The sequence below is a fragment of the Athalia rosae genome, chromosome 1 (assembly GCF_917208135.1).
Source record: "Athalia rosae chromosome 1, iyAthRosa1.1, whole genome shotgun sequence".
Taxonomy (NCBI): Eukaryota; Metazoa; Arthropoda; class Insecta; order Hymenoptera; family Athaliidae; genus Athalia; species Athalia rosae.
The window spans coordinates 13,602,729-13,627,615 of record NC_064026.1 but is presented as its reverse complement, the minus strand read 5'-3'; the positions used below and the strand labels follow the sequence as shown (position 1 = coordinate 13,627,615).

Here is a 24,887-nt window from a genome sequence, read left to right as displayed (position 1 = left end):
ACAATGAGTGAAAGTTTGAACAGATGGGTTTTGCGGGAGGACATCACGGAATTCAGAGGGAAAAATAAGCTCGCAACGGAGGTTCGGAATCCCAAGGACCCTTTTATCTCGTTTTAATAACGTTTCACATACAAATTAGGGGAATTAAACGAACAAAACCTATGTTTTTCAAACTAAACCCGATGCTATCAGTGCTTCCGACTTTTTACAATTTTTCCTATTACAATTCACGCAACGCCGAGAAGCACTTAGAACTGATGCGAGACTACAGTAGCACCGCAAACATTCCTACCTACCGAGCATATTAATGTTTCAGATTTTTTTAACGTTGACTCATCCCGATGTTTCACCACTTTTGAACAAGTGATCTACTTCGAAAGCGGTGATTTTCAGCTTCATTTCTTTCACTCAGCATCATTTCTCGATAAGAATAATATTTCTTATGAGATAAAAAAAAATAAATAAATAATTAAAAAAACGAAATAATTCTCAAAGCGGTATCGCCGAACATTTTCACCGTCTGGGATTCAATTCGCGCGTGACCACGAACGGATGTAAGATAGGTAGTGAAGCAATACCAATGATCTATTCCTGTGCCGCTATACGATTGTCGGGTTCCTATATTTCACTGGGAACAAGCGACGTGGCACCACCAGGGCAATGATACGACGAGGAAACGACTCGGTTGTAGAATAATTCATTGATTCTCTAGCGGTCGTTCCATTCGATTGGGGCACTTTTTTTTCACCGAGGGATATACGCTGTACGTACACCTGGTCGTTCCCGAGGGAATTTTAAAACTCCGACTACGGGCCTTATACTATACTGCAAGGGTCACCCGATCGCGAGGGAGAACGAACACCTATTTTTTCAGTCATTCAACACCCCGCACGCATTTAACATGTAGTTAACCGTCTTCTTGCTTGGTGAGCATCCTCGTAGGTTTACGACCCGGGCATCTCTTGGGCGCTCAAATGCTGCGGTTGTTTCGCCACGAGCACCGATACGCGAAAACAGCGAGTACCGGGACTCTGCGGAAAAGCGAATCAGCTGAGTAAGAAGGACGGAGATTAGGGAAGAAAGAGAAGTAGAGGAATGTTAGCGAGAGAAGAACAAAAGAAAGGAGAAAGACGAACGAACCCGGTAACCATGGAAACCTCTCCGGTAGACGCCATACCTCCTTTGGCTCAAGCCCCATCCGTTCAAGGTAGCCTCAAGCTAGCTGTGTACCGTGTAAGGTAAATGTGGTCTAGGTACGTACGTACATATACCCGGGTTGCCTAGGTCTTTGAGATTCTGGATCTTGGATCAGCGAAGGACTTTGGAATTTTGTTCAGAGGACGGAGAAACTTCCGACTTGCGATATTCTTCGAGAATTCTATGGGGATGATAGGAGGGAAATTTTTATTCCTTTGCTTCTCTCATTCGCACCTTCGACTTTCTCATACGTACGATTGCGGTATGCAGCATGTCGGTACGATAGTTTCTCCAGATAAAAAATACTCTGGAAATGTCCTAGTCATGTTACGACTAGATTCACAAAGCTAGAGACTGCACTCGTCCGGAAAGTATACATTTGTCTCCATCTGAATCCCGGAGATATGAATACCTACATTGAAAGAAATTTTACCATAAAGTTGGGGTCTGGGTAGTCCTTGAGATTCATAGTCGAAGATAACGAAAAATTCATTTTATGTATATATGGAAAAGTCCTTGGTATTTTATACGTGCGTACGATCAATTTTTATTTTTTTTTCTCCTTTCCGCCCCCATCGACGATTCCGACTTACCGAAGTTGGGGACTTTTTCTAGAAGTTTTATACTACCGACCCTTTTTTATTTTCACATAATATAACCGCCATATACTCGTATACCTACGCGGCAGACGTGGTGAAGGAATCAACCATGTATGGAATTTGGACGAAGACAACGAGCTTTTTTCAAATTGTGTTTTAGATCCCTGTAAACTCGAAGCTCGGATTATAAAATTAACCACGACATTCGTCGGTGGCTTTCACTGTGCACGCTGGCATGGTGGATTTATGTCCAGTTTAATACACCAATCCTTGTTAATCTTTTACTAACAATGGTCGACATTCACGTCAGTTTCTCGCGGGACCAAAATGCAGTCCGGTACTACCTAGACCCATCCGTATTCAAGTTCGAGTTTATCGAAATTCAATCTTTTCTACATTCTTGTAAGTTATAATTTTCATGAAATTTTCATCGCTGGTAATCCTAGGTCATCTCGGGTATACGAAAGTAAGGTTGATCGAAGGAGTGACCGATAAAAAAAAAGTGCTTCGCTTCGATAAATTATCTGAATCAGTTTGTAGCGCGAAATGTTCAGTAAATTCCGATCAGCAACGGCCGTAATAAATCCAAACATTAATTTCAATACCGCCTTTATAGTGTCAATAAATACGTAAACTCGTGGTAAAATTCATCGCGCAACTAAATCGAAAACGCTAATTCGATTAGCGTAAACAAAAGATCGGGGCGGCGAAATATACGTAAAGAGACCATTCAATAATCAGGCATTCATACTCAATAAAATACCGCGATATACGAACGATAAACGAAGCGGGTATGTAGCTATCAAATGATTGAAATTGGCTCGTAAGTATAATTTTCGAATCTGAATTTTGTAAGCCGTGAAGTTTGCGACCTCGGGGAAAAATGCATTTTTAGTAATGACTGAATTACTTTTTTTACATTGCCATCGTTTTTGCAGTTCGATGGGATTTCGGGGATCACGATGCAAAAATGATTACTGATACTCGCTGAGAACCAGATCGACGGTACAAATTGTCGGTTACAACCAACGAGAACGATTGAATGCAAGTTCAAATTGTAAAGTCAAACGCACGAAGAACCATTATCTCGTACATGCGCACGCCAGAACCACAAGACTATTCGGATTTTGAAAATCGTTTCGCACATTGATTTTCGCGTATCATTCGAACGTTTGCGAAAATTATTCGATACCCCTCAACCCAATGATAACCGAAGAACGTCGCTCTCGTATATCTTCATCTACCTTCAAAGGTTTCGTACGTAGTATGCGTTGTATATCCTGCAGGAACGTGCAGATTCGGATTATATGGTAGAGGGTTTCACTTTGAGGGGGCATGGTATAGAAATGAAAGTCTTGAAAAAGGGAATAATATATTTCATACTTATGTAGTAAATGTGTTCAAAGGAAGCGGATAATGAATGCATGTCGCCTACTTCGCTACAAAAAAAAAGTCAGCGTTTCTTCATCGTCACGTGTCAACTTTTCCACGGAGCTCGATGCTTTCACGTGAGGACATACATGCAGGTTAAAGTTCATAAAAAATGCACGATATGTGTCTGCTGACCACACGACTAGGCCGCTGACATACGATGACAGAAGAATAATTCCGCGTCAAACTTCAAGACGGACTATTAAATTCACGTGTTCAATGTGTTATTGCGTTCAGATGTTCGTAAAATTTAGCCGCCTTTTCCGGACTTTCGTTTTCTTCTTTTTCGGATGAAGGGTTACGGTTCGCCATCCCGGTTGCATTTATCGGTCCGCGGTACAATCCGAAGACCTGAATATTCAACGGCTCCTTCCCCAGTAGATTGATCTTAAAGGGTTTCTTAGCTTTATTCAGCGAAGGATATATGTATATGTGTGTATATCCCTCTTGTACCTGCTCTATCAGGGTACATGCTATTCATCAGAAAGATGAGGAGGGTAAGAAAGGGTCCGGTGGCATGGCTTTATGCGTATACATAAGTATATATTATGCATATGGGATATGCAACATATCCGTTGGCAATATCTTTGTCGAGCGTATACATTGCAGCGCACCGATCGTGGTAAGGTTACGGTTCTTCAAGGTGCCATGATATCCGAGCGTATTTCCGACCTTGAAATCGATCCCGTTCGACGTGATATTTGTTGAATTTCGTTTCTCTTTCTTCATGGGGAGGGGTAGTTTCTCAGCGTTGCGAGTAATTAGTCGATCCTTGATATATCAGCCCCTCGTTTCACTTGTTATGGAGAATTTCATTCATTTCTGTTAATTGGGTATCGGTTGCTGGAGAGGTTTATCTCAGGATGTATTTCACTCTCCTCTTTGCTTTCCGTATCTCTTACCAGTCTCATGAATTAGCCGGCTCGTCTTACTGTAAGGTTATTTCTATTAAGAGTCGATTCCCATTCCACTTTTATATACCCCGTCGTCGTCGTTGTTGCTGGGACTTTGGTCGTTACCTTACGCTACAAGGTAGGTGGAAGGGGGGAATCAAAACTTCGACGAATAAATGAGTAAAAGATTCTCAAAGATTATACATGTGGCTATAAAATAGATGAATCAATGAGACATTTTTATGCTGCACTTCGCGTAATTAGACTTATACCGGTTATATTTCTATTGTAATTGATGAGAAGCGTAGACGTGTCGATCTTACTTGAAGAAGTTGGAACCCAGTCTTAGCTTTTCTTTATGTAATTCATCCGGGTCGCTCGATGGAATTTTTAACGAGCGTCATAGTCCCGATCCGATCACCATATTTTGTGTACTTCGGAGCATATCTTTGATCGAGAAATAGAAAACTTTTGATCGCCGAGGCACTCTTTGCGATTGGTCCCCTTACTTCTGTTGAATTGGAGTCACTTTTATCCTGGTTTCTCGTTATAATTTTCGTCCAATTACGTTACGTACCGTAATACCGCGATATTGTGGGAATTAGAGAAATCGCTCTCGTCGTTTTATTGGACGGGAAATAGAGAAACGGTCGAAATAAGCTAGGCGGCTTACGAATGTGATAGTTTTCGGAGTAAAACGTGGATTATGGTAACGTACGAATCGGGGCTTCCTACTGCCAACGTGTAAGATATACACATCCGAGATGACCCGGGCAAATCGATTGGTGTAACAATCTTATTAGTGAGGCGTGATTTTGAAACTTGATTTCGTAACACGACGTTCGTTCGCTGCCCACTTTTTTTCGTTTCACATCCGCGGGATCGGATTATATTTTACCGTACCTCATATATCAAAGAACAATTATATAAGCCGTGTAACATTTTCCTTGCGAGCGAAGAGTTCGTACAGTCGGTTTCCAATTTCTTCAATCTCAAACTTGTAATGAGGCGTTCCGTAGATCTTAAGTTTCCTACGAATCGATTGACTTCGTGATCACATACATCTTCGAATTAGGATTTCCCAGACACGCGTCTCACTAAAAGTTGGATGACATTGACGAAGGACTATTTAACTACGGAATATCGTCGATTCAATTTTAATCAGCGGCAAAGAAATGATAAAATACTAATGTAACTCTACTACCGCAGCTGCCGCGTTTGAGCTCCACAAGAAACGGAACGTGTGCAAGTTTTGTCTACAGTAACCGACATCGTTATGTCACGTATGTGCGATGTGAATTTGTATGGAAACAATTTTTCACCTATACGTGGTATGTGACAAAAGTGATGAAATGATATGAAAACAAATTAATCAATGTACCTTTTTGACAACATTTGGGTCCGCCTTTTGATTTCACGTGAGGTCAGCCGAGTCCGTCGAGGCACTGCAACTATCACACAATTCCGTTTGTTCGTAACCACAATACTCAGCACCAGTCGCGTCATTTTTGAGCAATCGCATTTCAAAGTATAGTTTAGAAGAACACTCGTATTCGCTCATGTTTAACAATATATAATATTATTAACGCGCCTACGATGTAGTAATGAAACAATTTATTCGTGTATGGAGTTTTATATTATGAATTTATCGTTCATTGCTAACATTCTTCGAAGAGTTTCACTGATTATTGGTTATAATTTTTTTTTTTTTTTATAATTACTTTCAATTTCTTTTATGTAATAATGAACTCCTAATTCATTTCAATACTGAAAAAAATATATTACTTAATAAAGCTTGTTATTTTATTTAATTTTATTCGAATTTTTCATCTTTTATTTATGAAGAGATGGAGAGTAAGTTGAAAAGAGAAAGTAGCAGATTTATAAAGGGAAGGAGTAGAGATAGAGATTTTGATCAAGAGAAAGAGAGAAAATTTTAAGTGTACTATTTTATTAATAATGTGAAACGAATTCAATTGAATTTTGCCCTCCGACTATTTTCAAAAACATAATCAAGAGTTCATAGAGTTGTTAGTTACAATTGTTCGTGAACTTTTGAAATCATTTATTTCGGTATATTATTCACAATTCCAGTTTGTTCGGTATTCCAGTGATACATTTTTTCACGTATTTCTCGAATTAGATGCTTCTTAAATTCTGGTCAATCTATTAATTTTTTCATTTCACCGTACGATTTTTATCGATACACGTACACCGGGTGAACCGCGTTTTCTCGGTGAGAACCAATTAGAAGGAACGGAAGTACCACGGTACGTCGGATACATTCAATGTTTGTTCCGTGCTTTGAATAACATTACTATACACGTATATTTACATTATCAAATCCGTAAATAATTAAGGATAGACGATGGGTATATTAATGTAATTGAATACATAGTTAACGCGTCCGATTTTAATTTATACGTCGATTAATTTGATCACGTTTAATATAATTATTCGGCGCCCACAGGCAGTCTTGAGTCTTGCCAAACGGCTCCTGCATTTCTTTGAACATTTTTCGGTCCTGGCCAATTCAAGTTGTAACATTTTTAACGATATACTATATTGATTTTAGGCAATATTCATGGCATGGTACTCCATCGAACACTGCAATCGAGAGAAACACGTCTACAATTGCCATTTCATACGAAAATTCCGCCACAGAGGCTCAGATTTTTCACCGAAAAAATACAAGCTGATTCTAATGTGAAATATGACCGAAGACAACACCGGCGATTGAGCGGGTATCTCATGACATCGTCGAACTACTGGTAAAGTTCAACCACAATGCATTAATAAATTTATAAATAAATGTTTCGCTTTTCATTTCACCGTTCCGGAGTAGAGCTTTTACGAAAATTAATTGAATCGCCAGGGCGGCATATGCAGCGGCAATAGCAGCACCGGCAGCAGAAATGAAAAATGAATTTACCAGTTTTCAACGAACCAAAAATCTCCCTCAAACGGAACAATGCGCCGTTTTAACGAGCTGATGAATAATTCATATTGATTAGAGTTTCGCATTTTTATTAGTATTCTTTTGTATTATTTATTTATTTTATTTCCATTATTTTCCCGCCGTGATCAATTCAACTGTTCATCAGCATTCATTCATTCATACGTGTTCGTCGGCGTACGGTTCCGCAGGTGTTTTCGTATCGATGTTCTCGAAAAATTAGAATTCGGAGGTAAGGTATACGCAACGAATCGTCATCGTAAAAGCTCTGCTTCGGATCTCGAAGATGGCTCGAGGGTTTCTCTCACCCACCCCCCCGAAGAATAAGACATGGGACGATCGAACATTCCTAGGAAATATTTATTCTCGTTTAACGCGATGGGATATAATAACCTGACGACAAGATAACCGCGCAACACACTGCTGGATGGCAGACAGCGGTGAGCCGGTCCGTGGCTAGCGTCCGCCCACCCTGACGCTCCCGGTGTGACTGCGCCGCGCCTCCGAAGCCCCCGTTTCTACCCCCAAACCCGCTTCTGGAAAGCAGCGGGGATGGCAGAGTCGAGGGTGGTCGAAGAGAGAAAAGGGGGCGATGGTTCACCCCCTTGCAACCCCTCGTCGCCCTTCGCCACCGACTCGCGTCGTCCTTCGCGTATGTCATATATATACATACAACGAGCGCGCTACACGTCCTTGCGAGGACGTGGCGAACGCGCGTAATTCTTTGTCGTCTACCTACACGCGCGTTCCAACCGAAAGTCGTTCAACGGGGGCTCGTTTCGTACTACCACCGTCGGTTTCACCTTTCGTTCTACGCTTGTTGTATTCTTTCAAAATTTACACTGTTTCTTCGGTATGGCAAGAGGGAAGGGTACGCCAAGGTATTTAATAGACACCTTTTCCCACATTCTCACGTAGGATCTAATCGCGAATCCTCCACTGGTGACACCGACGGTACGAGTGGCTCGTTCGTCAAATTTTACCAGAGATGTACTTTCGACGTACACAGGAATAATACGTGGAGACTGGCCACTCCGTTTACGCCTGACAAACGGCAATTCAACGTGCGCTCACCAATACACGAAACGTTACGAAAGACTCACGTGCATGACCAACAGTCGTTGACGCTGGTGGCGTTGACTGAACGCTGGCGGAGGGTCAGGCACGCGAGTCTTTCGTGGTATTGGTGAGCGCACGTTGAATTGCCGTTTGTCAGGCGTAAACGGAGTGGCCAGTCTCCACATGTTATCCCTACAGAAAGTTTCACCATTGCATGCCCGTATTCAAATTAACTGGATCGAATGAAACTCTCGCCGATTGCTACGAGTTTCTATTTTCATCAGGCTCATGTTTTCTATATGAAGCGTCAATGGCCTAAGCTGATTGTTTGGAAAAAGGATATTCATGTGCAGTTTTTGAAAGAGAGCCTTCCGCGTCTCATTTCAACGGAACCGCCAAAGGCTGATTGTTAAGACTGGATAAAAAGAGGAAAGAACAAAGAAAAAAAAAAAAACAAAAAAAAAACGCAGTCCGCTGTTTTTTCTGATTTTTTCGCAATCGAAATCGAAGTGAATTACTGTGTATTTTGGTACAATGGCTCGAGTTGAGTTGACGACTAGCTGTTCCTGAAGCTGAACCGAAATCCTACGGAGGTGATTCGAATACAAGCGCGTGAGGAAAGGATGAGTGAGTATGCGAAGACGGTTCGGGTCCACGGTTCGGAATTAGGATTCCTCAAAGGACGTGCTTTACTTCTATTTCCCTCTCACATTTGATCTGAGTACCGGAATATACGTACCTATAATCATATGATACATTTCTGGGATTTGGAGAGTAACGTCTGCGCACGGGGTAAAGGACGACGAGGAGGAAAGGGATGTGAAGGAAAAAGGGTAAAAAGATTACCGTTTGAATTAGCTGGAAATAGTAAGCTCTTTATTTACGGTCGTTGATACGACCTTCTCTATGTACCGTAACGCCCGAAAATCAACAGCAGTTTAAACCTTTTCCATCGATTTAGCAAATTTGACGAATACAGTTTCCAGTCTCGGGATTCAAGTCGTTTTTCAATTACCCATCGCGTGCGGTCATTAAAGCCAGAGACGATATCACCACCGCGGTATGGCGTGTGTACTCCAAACTTTTATAATTTCAAAACGGCTGAGGGAGATAAGCCTTAGACTTTGGCAACGATATTTCTCATCGTCGTTATTCGGACTCGAGTTATCGCCCGTGTTGATGTAAGCAATTCGAAAACTTTCGATGGACCGTTACATCGTGACATATTAAATCCCGGCCTCAGTTCTCGCAGGTATTACTTTAGTACCCGAGTAACGTATGCGACGACACGCTTTTATTGAAAGTACCTACTCGTCGTTTACAAACTGACTATACGTGTTACAAACTACTGTATACATCATCGACTGGATCATTCTACTTGTGTGCCATGTTCATACCGCCATGTCTATATTTGAAGAAACGTTGCAGCTATCAATGATGACAGAGTTCGGACGTTCGATAGACAATCGTAAAAGAGGCGTCGATAAATGCTGAGAAATTGGTAACCGAAGTTTCGAAGGAATGGAAAAGGGACCATTCAATCGAAACGAAAATCTACAGTAAAGAAATGAACGAGGCTCGAGTTACTCTTGATAAAGATCGAAAGAAAAATATTATAATCGTACGGATGAAATTATCATACCTTAAAATATTTTTCCTCTCCGCTCTATATCCCTTACCTATACGCACGTATTTTATAGGAGCTCGAGGTATGGGAAGAACAAATCGATTGCGAGCTGATCCGATGTTGTATTAATTCTTTTGCAGCGCCGTTGCACCCGTCAATTGTATTTTATTTACTCTTACCCGCTTCCGTTTTGAACAAGATACAAATTGGTATCGGAAAGTACATTTGTCATATTCTAATATTATTGACCCAACATCGAAGAAATATATTTCAGCGTGGATAGTTCGAGTTCAACTGACAATGAAACTGGAATTAAACTAATCGTAAGTTGAAATGTCGATCCGTATTCACTTTGCGTTCATTCGGATTTCTATACGTCTAGTCGGTATACAATATCGTTTCATTCGATTGCCACATGGATTATTATTTATTCTTTCGTCCCCCTTCACCACGGTTTCCTCGGTCGTCGTTGCCCACGTATAGGTAATTTCTAAAGTTTTGCCAAAGTAATCGTGCGCGCGCGATCTGAGTAGGGAAAAATAAATGTTCACTTTCATCATCTCCTTTGACCAGGAGAAAGGAATAATTTCATGAATTTTACGATAGAATTTTCGCCAAAATTATTTGAAACCGCGTCATGACGCTGTTGTTGTTAGATCTGTCGCTACCTTATGATGTTTCAATTGAAGGATGAAATTCGTATGATTAAAAATACAAACGACTACCCTCGGTGGTCTGGAACCTTTACTTTTTACGTGAGGGCATTCGAACACTCGATCCTTGCTTACGCATCGGAACCATGACGTGGCCCCCTTATTGTAGCGTGCAGAATGTACGTCAACAAAAGCCCCGCTGCTGCCCCATAAGGCGACGGTCTTATCTTTGAAACTAATAGCGTCTGGTCGTAGAGTTGGTCGTAATTTGTGCGGTTCATTGATAAAATCGTGTAGTACTACGACGCCTAGGATTTAATTATCAAGCTCGAAGCTTCGGAGTAAAATTGGAGAAGTGGCGAACCCGCAAATTGTCCGCGAAGCACTTTGAAGCTTTGCCAAAAGCTTGGCCGGTGCCTAGTTGGTGTATGACTTGGAATGATACGGAGGTGGGATTTCTAATAGGATCGGACCCGAAACCCACCTTTGTATATTGAGGTGGAAAAACAAACTCTAAACTTTGACTATAAGCGAGGAGAGTTTGAAATTATCCGGTCAAGGGTTCACCGGATATTTCGAAAGGCTTTGTTCGAATGGTATACCTACGCAAAATTTCGACGTTCTTCTACCGAGAATTGTTCGCTCCCCGCGGTTATAACGACCGACAGATATAACTCACGATAAGGTATTGCTCTCGAACGAAAACCACAATCTTCGGAAAATCTATCAATCGACTCTGACGCATTCGGCAACTTTGCGTCACAACGTTATTTTACATGCTCTGTACGCGATTGCGTATACCCTCTGCGGACGTATGAACGTACGGACAATACTGACCACGAATGAAGCGTATTATACGGAAATAGAATTAAACGAAACTAATTGAATCTCGTCACATTATGACGAACGAACTCGCTGCGGATAATTTCTGTTGAATAAATCGGTAGCTAGTACCGCCATTGAAGCGTTACCATCCATGAATTTTGTAATCCTACTTCATGCGTTGTTCTTCATACGAAAATTTGAATAATTTTTTGATAATTACGTAAGAATACAAAGACCGCGTCATCGCGGTAAAAACGGTTCCTCCGGGGTGAATTATATCACGTATTTTATCGTACGACCGCGACTGGCATATCCGCCATTTCGAATTTCGTAAATTTTGCCTGCGGCAAAATTCGTTGGAGTGGAAATGTCGTCGGATTTTCAACTTTGTGTCGCTCGATTATTTTTCATGCAAATTGAGTTTTGCGACGCGAGGTTCCGAGGGGAACACCTTTCTCTGGTAAGGCGAGTGGTCATCGTTGAGAAATGTGAAGACGCTCTCCAAATATTCCCAAGGATAACTCAACAGGCGTCATCAGAGGCTTTCAACTTGAGCGCTAATTGCTCGTGGTTTGTAATGCGTAGTTCGTAGTTGTTGAAGAGAAGATCGCAGGTTACGAAGTAGGTAAAAAATAACGAAATAACGACCCTCGTAGTAGATTTCTTTTCCATCTCGATTACCAACACTGATTCATTTTACGTCGAGCACGTTTACTTTCGTTTACGTTGCCGTTTTTATAGACGAGCTTTTCACTTGACGTGGCTCCACTTTGAATTCAGGTAATTCATCATTAGTATCAAAGGAAGTAGGTGAAATTACGGTAGCCAAGAATCTCGCTTATACCATAGATATATTGATGCTTATACCTTTCGTCTCACAATCAGTTGAAATTCAGTAGGTAATAAACTTCCTGCAATTTTTATCACAACTCACATACATGTGCTTCGTAAATTTATAGTCATCGCCTAGAAACTACATTTCACGGTCCGTAATGCCACGATAGCTTTCGGTTAATGATTCTATTCGCCCTAGCGAATTTTAATCGATGAATTTCCAAACATCGGCGTGATATATTACCCCTGCGCGTACAAAGGGATAATAAACTGACCTATTTTGTGACTTGACTTCTTCGGCGCCACGTTATTCCCGATCTAATGAAAGCATTATCATCCGGCGAAGCCTCGTTTTTTTTTTTTTTCTTCGTTTTTTCTTTTGTTCCCGGAGTATACAAGAAGACATTCTCACGGATTGATGATGATAACTGTTTTTATCAATTACTGCTGGCTCCCCGCTTTCGAAAATTGTGTAGACAGGCGGAAGATTTGATGTCTTCGTAAAATGGAAGGAACAAAGGAGAGTAACAAAGCAGGAACGGAACCAAATAAAAGTAGTGCCCACGTTCCATCAACCCGTAACCTACAGGTGAAGAAGACAACTCACGAGTTGTAATAAACTTGCAGCATTGAGTTAAAACTTTATCACGTTATTTTTAGAGTTAGGTTATTTATTTCTTTTAAAACCCTACAGCTGGATGCACACGATGTTTCCAACTTTATGTACCACGAGAAAATTACCGCTTAGGTATTATATGCATTTAAATTTCCCTGAAATTCTGAAATGCAATCTTGCCTCGTACCGGCAGCTATAACAAGCGTCTATATCTCCCGATCATTCTGCGAGGTTCAACTTTATTCCCATCCATCAACAGCGTCTCATGTTGATGAGAAAATTATGCAAAGAATCGCGGGACGGGGGATATCAGTGCCGCAGACTGGGCTGTGCGATGGAATCGAAAGATGCCATTCCGATAGACAGATATTGTCAACAGAAAAATAAGTCAGTTTTCATCGCAAACGAATCCATCATTACACGGGTTGATTTATACACTCGAAAACGTACGTCAAAATAATATGTCTATCGAGTTGTTCAATTTATTTCGTTAAAATATGACGTGAAAATATATTTTGAAGAGTCGTCGGCAGCGAATGTATACATATGTACACTTTTTTTTCTCCGACGTTGCAGCGTAATGTACGTACTAATATACATACATTGTTATTTATCTCATTGAGATATGCATATTCTTGCTTCAACAATACATTGCTTTAGTTTGCATCTCATTTCTCAACGTTTTCTTATTCACATAATTTTACATTTTCATTTCACTTTGGGTTGGGTTTTGAATTCATAAAAATATACATTCACTTGTGGCATAGAGTGAACTTGAAGATCAACGTATCCTCACGTACGTACCCATATATACAATACACGAATGGGAACGGAATTTCACGCGAAGAGAAATTGTTACACGTGTCACATTTCGAACGAGATGATTGCGATTTTTCGAACGGGGGGTGATTTTTCAGAACCTCGACGATTCTTCCTGTCATTTTCATTTCAGTTTTCCGTCTGCAGTGCTTCGTCTCATCCGCACACAATCCGACGGTAGATGGAAAATACCAAAGTAGCCATACGAATCAGCTTAAGAATTCAGGTTCAAAAGAGAAGAAAAATTATTTTGCGGTCGCATAAACTTCATTCCTGTTACCACCTGACGATGATCGTATAAATGAATATTTCGTTCATCAAACATTGCCGGCGTTATTTCGTTTTCCTTTTTTTTTTCTTCGTTTTCAAGTAATTGCGATCATCGACGAACCGGAAACATCTGACTATACCGCGATGCGTTTCAATGAGATAACTAGTTTCACTTCCAGAGCTTTGTTTTATCGGCCATTCAAACAGAATGAGTCAATTATCTTACCCCATTCGGTACACGTGGTGTACGTTGCGTGAGGTAAATTATACATGTACCTATGTCTATGGGTATAGATTGACTATAGCTATCAACTATTTTATCTAAATTATCACACAATCTACTTTGGCAGGTATCTATGTATTTATCTAAATTGGTGTATAAATATTACGTGGTGACGTGTAAAGGGTACAAAACTGGGGTGTGCTGTTTTTACATAAAAAGATGGGAGAAAAAAAATCATACACCTATCAAGTACCCGTTATATTATGTTACGTTATACACTACATATAATATATAATGATGTGAACACGCACGTGACATAGCATTTGCTGTATATTATACATGGTGCTGTGTGTTACAACCTCGGGAGTTATTTGGTCTGCTGCAGGTTGAGTGTGACGATAAAAATTTCACGATTCATTGCCGAGCTGATGTTGCTATGGTTCGATGTGTGATAATTTACGACGAATGCGGTTTTGTTTGGTGCATATTTCTCTCGATAGCGACCTCGGAATTATCACGGAACGATAATTGCATCGAAGAACTTCGAACAATTTGAACATACAGAAAGTAGAATCAAACGAGAAAAAAAGTATCCGTGCTCTCGTTTGTCTTCAAGAGTAACGACGGAACGATAACGATTTCGAATTCATAATACGCTCGTTATTCAATCAAGAAAAAAAAAAAGATTGAAATGAAAGGATTGGCAGCTCTGTAAAAATGACAGGGGGGACTTCATTTGTAGCCGTACATATTGTGGCCGATTTAAATGTTCCTCATCAAAGAGCCCCGCAGGCATATACAATTGGCTGATAAGGTCGGATATTGTGCTGAAAAATTTTAAATGCACGGAAAAATAATCATCGTACCGGCATGCGATAATTGATTTGAAAATGCGTAATAGATCACGAAAATAGTTCAGAGAATATAAAAGCTTATATCTGATAGAGTAGACGAAATTTTTGGAAAATATTGTTGTATATACTTGGTTTTAGAGTCTAGTCGAAACGTTATAGATTACCAGAGTACGAGGTACGTCCTAGTTATCATTTACATAAATTTGAGCATTGTTTTATTCAGAAAATATTCAACGTTGCGAGATGAATCATTTGACGAAAAAATCTACACTATTGCAGAGTATTTCGGTCGGTATAGCTGTCACGTTCGAGGTGGAATTTTACTCGATCGCAAAGTAGCTGATTTACATTGCTGCATCGAACGAAATTTTAGGTCGTTTTTTTCAAGATAATTGATTTGCAAATAGAGAAACAAGCACGCGGAAGAGTCTCTGGAGATCTAGCTGGTTAATTATTAACGAATCCATGAAGTTGCAGTGAGATAAAAATAACCGAAGAGTAAACGAGAACTATGGTTGAATTTCCGTACCACGGATCACGAGTTCCGAGCGTTGAATTATCTCCGATTTTATGGAAAACCAGAGAAAAAAAGAGATGAAAAATGAGGGAAATGCGCAATGAGAGCGCCGTTATCAGAATCGATGGCTCGACACGAGGTTTATATTAAACGCACGGAGCTTACCTGTACGTCTATCTCTCCCAGAAACATGACAATACACAGCTTGTGGAAATATCTGGAAAATGTTGGTGGAGATTTTACACGTACGTGTGTCGCTGTATTTTGTACTTAAAATATTGAATTATTAGCAATAAGAGTATTAACGAGTGACGGACAAATGCGAGGATTTGGGCATTTTTTTGTTTTTTTTTACATATCTGTTTCTACATAAATACGAGTAAGTCCGATATATCTTGTTATAAAAGTAATGATTCATTTTTTACGGATAAAATGATTCTCGTGTGTGTAAGGTCTCTGAAGGAAGCCATAAAATACGTCACCGAAAATATAATTTCAAGCGATAATATCACACGGAATATCGGTGATTTACAACTTTGCTTCGGGGATTGAGAGAAAAGGAAAAGAACAACGTAAGTAGAAGCGGGATTGCGAAGGAATTGATTTAAAGGATTGCTAATCACGTCGGGTTCATGGTAATATTTCCGGCTTTCATGTGATTTCCGGCCAGTTGGACGACAGAGAATTAAGAGCAGAACACTTAAACGGTTTCATGTAGTCCGAGGGGAATGCCGCGGGCGATTCTTGCTCAACTAACGATAAGTAAAGGAGATCGTTTCGCTTTCATCATCCGGATTCAGTTCAGTAATTTCATCTGTGTGATTCCGTGTTACCCGCGATTCAACCAAGCTTGATGTTTGGATTGGGATATTATTGAAAAGTAGAGGTAGTTAGCGAAAGAAAATATTCCTCGTTGGAAATCCTGCTGAATCATTTTCAATTAATCGATTCGAAGTCTCATCGCGTCACGTGGTGATACCCGACCAACTGCTGGGATAAAAAAACGCACAAAAGTGCTTCGAAAAGGGAGTGAGCATCGCATGGCATCGCGTTGCACGTAACGTAATATGTGATCGAAAAACTGCACGTTTTAACAGCTATTGTACATATCTTTTTCCATATTCCCTCTCGAAAATATGTATGGACATACGGCACGGTACATAATAAACTCACATGAGTGTTTAAAAGCAATAAAAATAAAATAATATAAAAGAACGTAATTGATGATACGCGCAACGTTTGTTCGGATTATTGTTTACGTTTCATAGCTTTTCCGACATTTTCAATCTACCGTTGAATAACACCCACGGTATTTGCCGCAACCAAAGTATAAATCAGAAATTCAGTGGCTCGTGAGATATCAGTTAACAATATTGAGCGGAGTAAAAAAGCGGTATGAATCGTCGCCAAATTCTATCCAAGCCTCTAGAAATACGTTCACGCCGTTTTAAGAACGCGAGAAAATATTGATGTATACAATAATAAGAGTCGAACTCATAAAGGCGCCGGAACAATTATGTCGGCGACTCGTATCTGATACCGAAATATAGCGTATAGCACATTGGCACTACGAATGGAGTATCCACTACATATATAGAAATGTGTTCTCGTAAAACCAAATTCGTGCCAAACTTGTTCTTTTTTTTTTTCATCTCAATAAACCAACGATTTCAGCTTGGTTTCACATCTAACCGTTAGCTATTTTATCCGTCGTAACAAATTTATCGCATAGTTTTTGGAATGAGTTTTTAATTTTTATCCCCCACATATCAGAAACGAAATGACGAATTCTATCCCAAACTTACGTAACCGTGCTACAATTCTTTTGCGGGTAAAATTTTAATCGCTGAATTCGACACCTCGCAGTTTCCTTTGGAAAAAAAAAAAATTTTGCTTGAGATTTCATCGTTTCGGTATTATTTCTGTTCGAATCAGTCTAGCTGTATAAGCCCCTGCAGGTCTAGTTCACGTACGAATGGAGCACTCTGTTTCGAAGCTTTCGCGATTCCTTGAGCCGTCCACGTTATTGTAATGGAAAAAATCCACCGACCGGCGATAGCCCTAGGATTTGAGAAAAGTAGAAAAATTTGTCTTGCTCTACTTCCTCTTCGGTCTCATAATAGAATGTCCTACAGGGTGAAAGTCCATCGATCGAAACTGCAACACTGTGAAAGTGTTTTTTTTTTTTTTTTTTCAACGTACAGATTATGTTTTACTCGAGGTTTTACCGTAACGAATTAATAACCGACGTCATACTCGCGAGACTGAACCTAATGCGTTCGGTAATAATGATAATGATAATACCGATAGTTGAGTGCGATATTTACATGGGTAATAAGCACAGGAAATGTTTTGCTAACTTGCACGGTTGAGCTGTTAATTACGTTCAACGACGTTCGACGCTCTGGATGCACTAATATATTTTAATGATGAGCTGTTTAATTACTTTGACTAACTTGAAATTTAACTTTTGCGATAACGATGATATCCTTGTTAACAGAATCTTGCGTGACGGATACTTGTAAATACTTCCGTACGTGTACGTGGCATCGTATACCGGAAGATAACCGAAGCCAAACTCAAGAAATTGAACTTATACAAAATATTTCAATCACACTTAACTGTACTCCCATATTCAAAGTTCTCTGAAAAAGTATCGTCGTGATTCCGATGCATAATTTGCAGAGAGATATGTACCAAATCGTATGTATATGTATATTATATTTATAAATATATTTTTTGTGGGTCTAGGGGGATCACTGCTGCGATAGTGGCGTGCCAGGGTACATCCAATTTGAGGCAAGACTTTCACAATTCTACGGTGTTTTTGTGCTTTTATAAAGCTCGGGATGGCACGGGAATTTTCTACTGATAACCTCCACTCCGCAATTTCAAACCCATTCTATCGCCGTGCCGATGCAACGATTATTTATTGCCTCTATTAGTCACACAATTGTTTGACCATTTTGTTTCCATCAGCAGAGAGGCTGATTGACTGGATTTAATATTTGAAACAAAAAAACATCTTTTTTCGTTTATAAATATGTATTATCATGCCGAACAATATCTATCAACGGATCGTGTTTATTGCAACGGCGAACGATGAACGAATTCGGAGGATTCAAACGTTCCCGATGAAACGTCGACGCATCGAAATTTTCATCGAAATTGATCGTTACTCGTTTCGAAGAGCAGAGAAATAAAAATAACTAAACGAGTGAGGATCTACAAAGTGTCGTCGGAGTGAACAAGGCAATTTTTATCAGATACGAAAAACAAATGCGACTCGAGTTCTTTGATTAAACGTCCTTAAGCGCGCAGGTGTGACCACCGAGTTGAAATTGAACCGCCAAACTGATGGAGAAAACGATTGCGGGCAGTAATCGCGGGGTGATGATTCTTCTTTTTTTTTTTTTGTTTGGTTAATTTATTTTATCGTCGGACTTTCTCCTCGTTTTTACTCGATTGCTGTCTTCATTCGGATACGAAAGAACAGTCCGATGTGAAAATCGAAATTCGGAATTCATGGTCCCCGGATTCCACTCGCCGGTCAGCTCTTGACTTTTTATGATCCTATCGAACAATAACGTAGTTATTTAAATGGTAATACGCGTCGGTGTGAATTTCGCAGTATTTCATGTTCTTATTAATCACGGATATTCCAATTTGTTATGGAAATTTTTTATCATCGCATCGACGAAATATTACTCGGTCAAGTGGATGAAGAGAATACATGATCGAAATGACCGCGACCGCTCTGAGGTGAAAGAATAAGGAAATATAAGATTTATTAACGATACTCATGTGGGGTGAATTGCGGAGTGCAGGTGTTTTAGTGTGATGGCGTGAGAAGAGATTCATTTTTTGGTTTCCCCACCGTCTTGACGTAGGTGACAGTCTCCGCGGTGGCCTCGGTCAGCGCCCTCCGTAGTCGGGTACGTCGCGCCTGCGACAGCGTGCGCGGGCAGAGCAAGACGCCCTGTACACCAGAACCAGAAGCTGCACAACCTGCAGTTGGAGGTGGAGGCGTCGTGGCCATCATGGGCGTCGTCGTTGAGGACGATTTGCACCACCAGGGAAACTGGGTGTTGTCAGGGGGTTTTTTTTTTGTATTCGTTTTGTTCATATCTACCCTCGCAGTATACATATATTCATGTTGAATGTATACTTTCCTAATTTTCTCTCAAAACTATGTACGTATCTATATTGATTTACTCAAGCACAATCGCAGGTGTATCGAAGAATCAATTTTGCATCACGTGCGCTCAATTTTTGAAAAGGATCAATTTTTCCATCAGCGGAACGAGCTGATGGACATCCAAATGACGTGTGCATGATCTGGAGTGAAAAGATCTTTCTTGCTCAAAATTGATACTGCGATAACTTACGATATACATGTATGTACGAGTACATAATAGGCTAAGGGGTTTGCCAAAGGGTGTGTCTATAAAAACGAGATACTACAACTAATAGCCAAAACCCTTTCTTTTTCAACTTATCTATTGCTCTGCACACCGGAGTGAGTATTCGTGAAGGCAACAGATAATCTGGTGTTTGATATTTGGGTGGACAAAATACAAATTTACCGGGTACAAAAATTATGTAGGCGAAAGTGTTACCGCTCTAACTATAGGTATAGGGAGCTCGAGGCATGACCGAGAAAGAAATACTAATCTGTACCTTACGCTTCAAGGTCGACAGTTTGTCAGTTTAACTATTAAATCTTCGGTGACCTTGTCCTGTTACCGTTGTTCCAAACTGAGATCATCAATTTCCTCTAGATCCTCGCACATCGCTCAAGAATGTCATTATTACAGACCCGAAGTGTATCACTATGTTCAGTCATGTCTGACATCGTATTCGTCTCGGTACACCCTACTCTAACATTATTAAGTTGATTATTATTCAAATTATAACCGGCCCGAGATGAGAACAAAATTCCGGATGTCTCATGTTATTAACCCTTCGATCAAAACTGCTGGATTATTCTTACTCGAATTCATGGTGGGGTTGTTAGATGATTCACGAGAATAATGCTTTCGAATTGTAACAACGAGCGAGTTGTAGTTGTACCGTGCAATTACGCAATAAAACGACGTATAAATCGACGATTTCCAATTTTGATAAATTTTTTAATGTACCTGTGAGATAAATCGGGATCGAACATACAAAGATACGATTACGAACAACAACGAACACCGCACGAATTTGCACATTGCATAAATGTATGTGGATTAAAATTGCTACCGTGAACAAATATGTGGCCAATAATAGCGAAGCTGTTTTCTTTGTCTTTGTCTTTGATTTTTTTATTACAAAAAGCTGACATTTCAAAGATTCTTCGCGCTCGATTTTCGACGTATACGTATATTAGATGGTGATTTTTCAATCCTCAATAAGATGTCATTTCCCTGTAACGATAAGAGAGTTTACTCGAAGTAAGTCACGCTGCAAGTGTAACTTTGAACGCGAGCAGTCGTCTTTGCCTATGAATTATCTCGCGAAAGGATCCTCGCTGCTTTTCAATCAGTGAGAGAACGAAATCAACGGAGGTTTGTCGGTTCGTTTTTTGAACGATTAAGCGAATCGATCATTTCATCTAACCCGTCGTCACTTCGTTAAATCCTAATAAAGGGTGTCCGTCGTGAACTCGCGCATCTTAATACCCTACAGAGCAATCAGAGCATAACGTCCATGTTCGCTACTTATCTCGTATTGTAACTAGACGAAAATCGCGCAAAAATTCCGAGCAGAGTCACTCGTCGCAGAAATGACGTATCAGATCTCTCGTTGCAGGTCGTCTGTCACCCTTTTGAAAATTTTGCTCTTTTATTTTTCTTAACTTTCTCCCATTCCCATATTTAATCAGCGATGCGAACCGATCAGGGCGATAATTTTGGGATCTGGTGTGGCTAAGAATGTTCGAGTTTCCTTAAATTGATTGTTTTCTATTCTGTTGCGTATTCTTGTCGAGAATGTAGTGGCTGATACATACACACATTCACGTGGACACGACGAGACACGGTGAGCATTCAGTAGACAAAAGTAGAGGAGAAGCATTGTGACTTGTGTGGACACTGAAATACATTAGTATAATATCTGCGAAGCTGGGGTCTAGATGTGTCTGAGAATTCATAGATATTGTCAGATATTTCTTATACATAATTAGTTCGACTCGAAAATTAACATCAGATATTCCAGGCACATCGAGACGCTCGTTAAAAAAAAAAAGAAAAGATAATTGATCCATGGAAATGATCAAAGAGAACGCTAATTAGAACCTAAAAGAGAATATAAAGCAACAATAGCTGCGCTCTGAGATGAAAATGTGTTATACCTGAGCGGTTGCACGAAGAAATTGACCCCTGCTAATTCAAAAATTGAAGTTAGTGGGATAACAATCGAGAGAGATTTTTTAATTTTTCGTTAAAATCGTCAACGATACTCCAGAAGGTTAGCTTATCGTCAAAGTCACCTCGATGGTGCGACCCTCTTGTTAACGGAGATAAAAAATTCATTTTTTTTCCTCTCAACAGACATTTGAAAGGCTCATCGAATCCTTTGAACGAACCCATCGACCTTAAGTAAAGTCAAAAAGTAGTCGCGATTGATCTTTGCCGATCTTGTTGGAGATTGCGTCTCATTTTATATCGAAGAAGAAAATTAAAGTGAAACAGAAAATGAAGAATCCAATGAGCGACTTAGCAAGCCAGTTAACTTCTTCGTCCAACCGCCAACTTATTTGGTACTTGTTTGTCCGAAAATAATGGGTACATTTATATTACACCGATGCGCGACCTGATCGAACCTCAACGGCAAATGAGAAGTGATATAGTAAAAAACGAAACAAATTGCGAAGCATTTGAATGCCAAGGGGACCTTTTGTGTTTCGTAGTCATAGTGACTGTAACATGTACTTAAAAGTTTTATGCAGTTCACAGTTTACACTTTGGCCTGTTTGGGGTAGCTCGTTACTAATTGAGCTGTTTCGTCCCCTGCAGATCTACTTTTCACGTTCAGAATATATTGTATAAGTGGTCCGAGGAAACATTGCCGTTTAAACATTTCAAATACAAGTTTTCCCGCAGTATAGTGCTGCATCTTCCAGAGTTTCTATTCTGCAAGAAACTTCTCGACTCAAACATTTCACCCTATTTCCGAAGCAATTCCGGAATACAATGAGAAACATTTGGAAGACCTTATTTCGCTGGACGAGCGTTTTTCGAGAAGAGTCATGAGAATATTCGGTCAAGACGGATCTCGGTATTTCGAACACATCCCACGATTTTTTTCCAAGAGTTTGCTAATCTCACGAAGTTCAGTTACTCAGGGACTACGATCGAGGCGGCGAGTTCTTCGTCTACATGCAACAGTTGTCAGAAGCACAAGGTGCTGATAATTTCACCAAAGTTTCAAGGTGAATTCAATTGCGTCGTATATAATTCGAGAGGTAGCTTCGGACGACTAATTGATCCCAGTAATAAAACTAGCCGGCAATATCTTCCGGTGAATTTGTAATATGGATTTGGAAATTTTCTAGTTCCAAGGGGTTCCGAACTCGACACTTGACGTTCGAACGTTCATTATATCCTGCTGGTTTTCGTTTCCCCCCACATACGATTGATTCGCACCCCTTGCCACGGATAAAATTTCACGGGTAAGCATTAAATTTCTCTCCAACGATGCTATCCACACAGTCGATAATCGGACGATCAATCAGCGATTATTACCGACGCGAAAATGCGTTCTGTGTTCGGCCCAGTAGAAGTGCAGAAATTCCAGTTCCGGATTGCAAGTACCGAGAATTGTTCCGACCGGAACTCATCACTATGAAAGTAGTTTGTCATTAACCCTACCGACGTGGTACTCTCTCGGGTACTCTCGTCGAACATCAGTCATCCGATGAAAGGAAAAAACCGGGCAAAACACACCAGCTTGTCCGAGCAACGAAACGTTGCGGTATTTAGTAATTTAAAGTCCTGCAGCTAATCAGTATAGCTCCACCGCTTGTGCATTGTTCGAATCCGGCTATGGGGTGGAGGAATGAAACCAGTTTTAAACTAGGTATAAAACCCCAAAGTGAAAGCAGCAAGTTTTTTCTGTTAATGAAACCACCGCAAGACCGATCCTAAGCTTAAATCCGGCTTAGCGGTTCCACCGGTGCAGAGTTACGGTTAACCCCTTTCATTCCCTCGCGTCCTTCCGTAACCAACCTTCTGCCTACCTTCGCTCTCATCAACCTACTCTGACTTTTGCCATGCTATTTTTCCTCTCATGTGAGCTTACTCCTTAGCTTTCTTGCGCATTCGTGCAAAAACCGATGATACACAATTCCCTGGTGGGCGGCGGGAACGGTATCGTATACACCGACTGTATCACATCCAAGGCTGAGAAGTAAATTCATCTTTCCGGAGTTAAATATCAGACTTGTTCCGAAAACACGAGTCCGAACTGAAATTATGTTATTACACTTTTTTATAAAGACCCAGGTGAATTTGTTTGCGCACCGAAGTCAAACTCTTGAAAGTAAAAGTTAAAAAAAAAACGGATGACGGGAATAATCTGAAGTGACGCACAATTTTTTTGGTTTTTTTTTTTTTCTTTCTGTTTGAGAAAAATGGTAATCTATAATGTTATCCGAGAAACCCGGTTCTCCGATGAGCATCGAACCCGTTCGAGATATCTTGATACCGGCCGATTGGTTTTGCCCTTCAACAAGAACAGGGTTCTTCAAACGGTTGTAAGAGGTTGGTCAAAGGGCATTCAGGAGGTAAGTTACGGCAACTATTTGCTCGTCCGCAAGTAGTTCATTTGGTGGGAAAGAGCTATCCGAAACAATGTGAACGATCCAGCTCGGAGACAACTAGAAGAGCCGTTCTCGCGAGATAAACGAGCCAAGACAAATTTCCCTTTCATCTTTGTACCCTGCGCCGTCAGAGAGGGTAAATGACGCGAAATTAAGTATACATGCAGAGCGTGAAATTTTTCCAATCTACCATCGCAATACGCAACTTTTTTTCACAGTCAAATTTACCTTCGTTCCGGCTGAATTCAAGATTGGATCATGAACTCCCGACGAATCTACTTACGATGTTAATTGAACCCGCCTTCAAATCAACTGAATTTCCTTATAATTGGTACGCATTTTATCGGTTTTCGGGCCGCCGTTTCTCAACCCGTTACTTATGGATTTTTTTTCCGGCGAAGCATTGCCGAGGAATGATTAGAAGCGATGACCGACTTATCACGTTTCCGAGCTTCCCTCGGCGAACAGGTGTATATATGGTGGCAAACAAGCCTACGAGCTATAATTGAGCCTTCTCGGGAAAGTAATAAATGCTTCTCTGGAGGTTCAGCCACTGGAGATTACATGTTTTGATAAAGGAAGGAGGGAAACATAGAAAGTAAGTATATCGTTAGAAAGTAGAGAGTTTGGGGTGACTCAAGGTCATCAGACATCTTAAAAAAAAAACAATTACATCCCTGTGTTTATTCGCTAATCGCCATTGTTCGC

The 24,887-nt window shown here is 40.4% G+C and overlaps 1 protein-coding gene and 1 long non-coding RNA gene across 9 annotated transcripts in view; one reads left to right on the top strand and one right to left on the bottom strand.

The window, feature by feature from the left end:
* Positions 1-18,173, top strand: part of LOC125502226 — a 50,064-nt gene extending 31,891 nt beyond the window's left edge. The window contains exons 3-4 of the long non-coding RNA XR_007280080.1: positions 6,696-6,891; positions 18,125-18,173. This is a non-coding gene — a long non-coding RNA (uncharacterized LOC125502226). The remainder of the gene's footprint in view (positions 1-6,695; positions 6,892-18,124) is intronic.
* Positions 1-24,887, bottom strand: part of LOC105687209 (small conductance calcium-activated potassium channel protein) — a 148,241-nt gene that overhangs the window by 75,171 nt on the left and 48,183 nt on the right. For 5 of the 8 annotated variants that reach the window (XM_048660163.1, XM_048660162.1, XM_048660165.1 and 2 more), the window contains exon 5: positions 19,251-19,454. The exons of 2 other annotated variants lie outside the window; for them this stretch is intronic. In XM_048660163.1, the coding sequence (XP_048516120.1) occupies positions 19,251-19,454 (204 nt within the window). Of the gene's footprint in view, positions 1-5,501; positions 7,826-19,250; positions 19,455-24,887 lie in introns of those variants that run through there. One more of the 8 variants, XM_048660170.1, reaches the window with a different exon arrangement.